We start from the raw sequence: 3,697 nt of genomic DNA on the forward strand, positions 1-3,697 counted from the left end.
GCCAGGCATGAGCTCAGGCAGGAGTCTGGTGGTGGGGGGAGGCGGTCTTGAGCTCCAGCAGGGCTTTTCTGGTGGCCTGATGGAAACTGGCCTACCTTAGGCACTGGCTCCCATGCTGTTCAGTAAGGTGGATCTGGGCGGGGGGGTCTGCTGGTGGCAGGAAGGAATGGGCCTACCCTGATGGCAAGGTAGATTTGGACCAGCCTTGAGATCAGGAGGGGTTCTCTTAGTGGGCAGAGGCAGTTCTGATCTTTCAACCAGCAGGGTTCTGCTGGTTGTGGGAAGGACCTGGGCCTATCCTGGGCCCAGGATGGGATCCTGTGTGGGTAGGTGAGTCATAACCTGCTCGTGCCTGAGCTCCTGCAGGTGTCTACCAGTGGGCAGAGGCTGTCCAGACCTCTGGCGAGGTCTTCCAGTGTTGGGATGGACCCAGGGCTACCTTGGGTCTGAGCACCAGTGGATATCGCAAGGAGTGTCTGGGCTGGGCTTCAGTTCTGGCAGGTTTCTGCCAGTGGTGGGATTTACCCAGGGCTTGCCTGGGCCCTGGATCTCGTGCTGGTCAGTGAGGTGAATTTGGGCCTAGCTTGAGCTCTGAGGTGTGTCTGCCAGCGGGCCTGTGCCGGTGTCGAAATGGACCTGGGCCTACCTTGTGCCCTGGCTTCCACGCTGGTCAGTGAGGTGGATCTGGGCCAGACCTGAGCTCTGGTGGGAGTTTGCTGCTGGGCAGAGGCGATCCTTGGCTGGTGCTGAGCTCCAGAGTGTTTTTGCTGGTGGCGGAAAGGACTCGGGTCTACCCTGGGACCAAGTGCCATGCAAGTCAGCAAGGCAGGTGAGGATCATGCCTGATCTCAGGCAGGAGTCTGCTGGTGGGTAGAGGTAGTCCTGAGCTCTGGTGGTGTTCTACTTGTGGCATGATGAACCCTGGCCCACCCTGGGACCTAGCTCCTGAGGTAGTCAGTGAGGTGAATATTGGCCAGGCCTGATCTCAGGTGGGGCTCTGCCAATGGCAGGATGGACCTGGGCTTACTCTGGGCCCTGGCTCCTGCATGGGTCCAAGAGGCCTATATGTCACAGAATCTCTGACCATGATTTTTGCAGTCAGTGAAGCAGTCTCAGCTGAGACTACACAGAATTCTCAAAGGGGCACATTGCCGATAGAGATGGCTTAGACTTGCCCTCAGTTCATTTGTGGCTTCCAACATCTCATGTCTTTATCAGGATGTGGCAGAGAAGACTCCTGATGTCCCTGGTGGATCCAAAGTACTCTCAGCCAGAACCTATGCAGAGGAACCTAAGGTAGTTTTCAGATTTAGCTTCTGCAAGTCTTCAGAGTCCATATGACTCATGCCCAGGCTGAGATGTCAGGGTCAACTGATCATGTCTTCTGGCTGTCCACTATTTTAGCTCTCTGGTTTTACCTCTCCACTTCATCAGAGCCACACTTATTAGGCATCTGGAATATTTCTTCCCCCTTACATTAGAGCCACCTTATTGCTGACACATGGTATGCAACAGCACAGTTTTCGGACACAAGAAACAATTCCCCTAACCACTCGCTTCCAGTTCTTCCTCTTGGCATGCTGTTGCCCAGAGTCAGACTGGGTGGGTACATCAGGCACCGTGGTCCTTGTAGTCAGGAAGTGGAGATGAAGGGCCGGAAGGCTGGCCCTTCTCATAGCCTTTTTCCCTGCCTGTTTGGCCTCCTCAGGCAGCTGAGGCATGGGGAAGGTGGGAAGCACAGGCTCGCTAGGACTCCTTTTGGTGATGCCAGTGAAATGGGAAAGATCCATGGGGCATGGGTGAGGCTTAACCCTTGGAGGCACAGGCTTCCCCTGGAACATGCAGCCTGGCCCCTGGCTTTTCTGGTGCTTTAATATAAGGTATGTCGCCATGGCTGTATTGAATTTCCTAGTGGCCAGAGACACCCAGGTCTTATAAGGATCATAACCCAGATCACACAGAATGGTCATGATTTCTGGGTCTAGGGGTTTGGTGAGTGACTCAGTAAAATGCTGGGGTACATACTGCTTACCCTGGGTCAGCCATGGGTGCTGAAGAATTTGCTTGGCTGTGGGCCGCTCCCTGGGGTTCAGGGTCAGTATTTGATGGATAAGTTGACGCGCCTTCACTGGAACACGGTGAGGGATGTTGAATGTTCCAAGCACGATCTCCCTCAGTAAATCCTGAGCGGTGCGCCCCACAAAAGGGCGGGTCCCAGTCAACAAAAAATATAGCATGACGCCCAGGCTCCAGATGTCCACTTGGGGGCCCTCATGTGCTTGCCTCATGACCACTTCGGGGGCAAGATGTGATAGAGTGCCCCAGAAGTGCCTGAGATTTTGGCCAGAGGTAAACCAGGTGCTGAGGCCAAAGTCAATAAGTTTTATGTTGCCTCTGGCATCTACCATGACATTCTCTGGCTTAAGGTCTCGGTGCACAATTCCCTTGTCATGGCAGTAGTCCACGGCACTCACCACCTGTTTGAAAAATCTGCGGGCCTTTTCCTCCTGCATGCCACCTGGTGGAATATGGTGAAGTAACTTCCCCCCATCTGCGTATTCCATTATTATGTAGATATTTCTCTGAGTTTCAATGATCTGAAATAATTGAATGATATTCGGATGATCTAGGCTCCTCATAATATCTGGTTCTGAGAGTACTCCCATATTCTTCTCATTTTTGCACACCACTTTGACTGCCACTTTTTCCCCAGTGAGGTGATGTTGAGCTAGTTTTATCTGGCTAAATCCGCCATGCCCAATGACCCCTAGAAACTCATAGTGGTCCTTGACCACTTTCTTCGTGCAGGAGCTGGGCCTCTGAATGTTCTGACTCTGCATCCTCAGCAGAACTACCACTAAGGATGCTAGCCCCCAAAATAACAGAATAAAACAGTTGCAAAAGAGCCAACCACCAACCTCTAAACGCACTATCTGGGTATCCAACAGGTCACCTCCAAGAGATTCCTGTACTTGTGGACAAAAACTACCACAGTCACTTTCTCATATATCTTACTGTTTGAAACTTTCTCACAATGGCTCCTTGTGACATCAAAGCAAGCAATCACCCAGTCATACTTTGCCATAAACCCTATGGTCCTCTCACTTTTGAGCCTCCAGAGCTCTTTCTGTTTTCAGATTAGGAATAAGGGTTTTTTTCCCTTGCTTTAGTGGGTTATGAGACATTTACTTGTTTAGAAATTAAAATTTCTATGGAACTTCAACATACCTTTTATTTTCAGTCTAAAATTCTGTAATAATTTTTTGCTTTGAAGACTACAATGTATCTACACTCAAGGTATTCAATTTTTTTTTTCAAACCTGGAATAATTGGTGTCAAAAGGATGGTGCCACCTCACTCACATGGTGATACTATAACAAAATTGCTCTCTTCCTTAAGATACCATAGAATATAATATAAACCCTGGTGTGGATGAGAGTGAGAAAAGGTTGATCATAAATTCTCCATATAGTCCTACATAAAATGCATATGCATTACATTTTGATACCAGTAACTGAGGGGGATGGGGTAGAGATGTAAAAGAACTGCATTTTCTGTTACTGAATATAGATTCATACCAGGGGTATTCTTCCATCTTAGGTTAAAGGGAATGCCCAGAGTAACTCCATGGTAATACCTGTAGGACAAACTTAAAATAAAAGGGAAATTCAAATATTTCATGTAAAAATCAATTAGA

General features: G+C 49.3%; 1 protein-coding gene across 1 annotated transcript; it reads right to left on the reverse strand.

Moving 5' to 3' along the window:
• Positions 1-1,472: 1,472 nt before the first annotated feature.
• LOC101957691 (sperm motility kinase 2B) lies at positions 1,473-2,840 on the reverse strand. The gene has a single exon (XM_005341272.3). The coding sequence runs from the start codon at positions 2,838-2,840 to the stop codon at positions 1,473-1,475; it is 1,368 nt and encodes a 455-aa protein (XP_005341329.1).
• Between the last annotated feature and the right edge of the window lie 857 nt (positions 2,841-3,697).

This window comes from Ictidomys tridecemlineatus, chromosome 6 (assembly GCF_052094955.1).
Source record: "Ictidomys tridecemlineatus isolate mIctTri1 chromosome 6, mIctTri1.hap1, whole genome shotgun sequence".
NCBI lineage: Eukaryota > Metazoa > Chordata > Mammalia > Rodentia > Sciuridae > Ictidomys > Ictidomys tridecemlineatus.

Coding starts and splice junctions, on each gene's coding strand:
- LOC101957691 (XM_005341272.3), bottom strand. CDS start 2,840: ATGCAGAGTCAGAACATTCAGAGGCCCAGCTCCTGCACGAAGAAAGTG.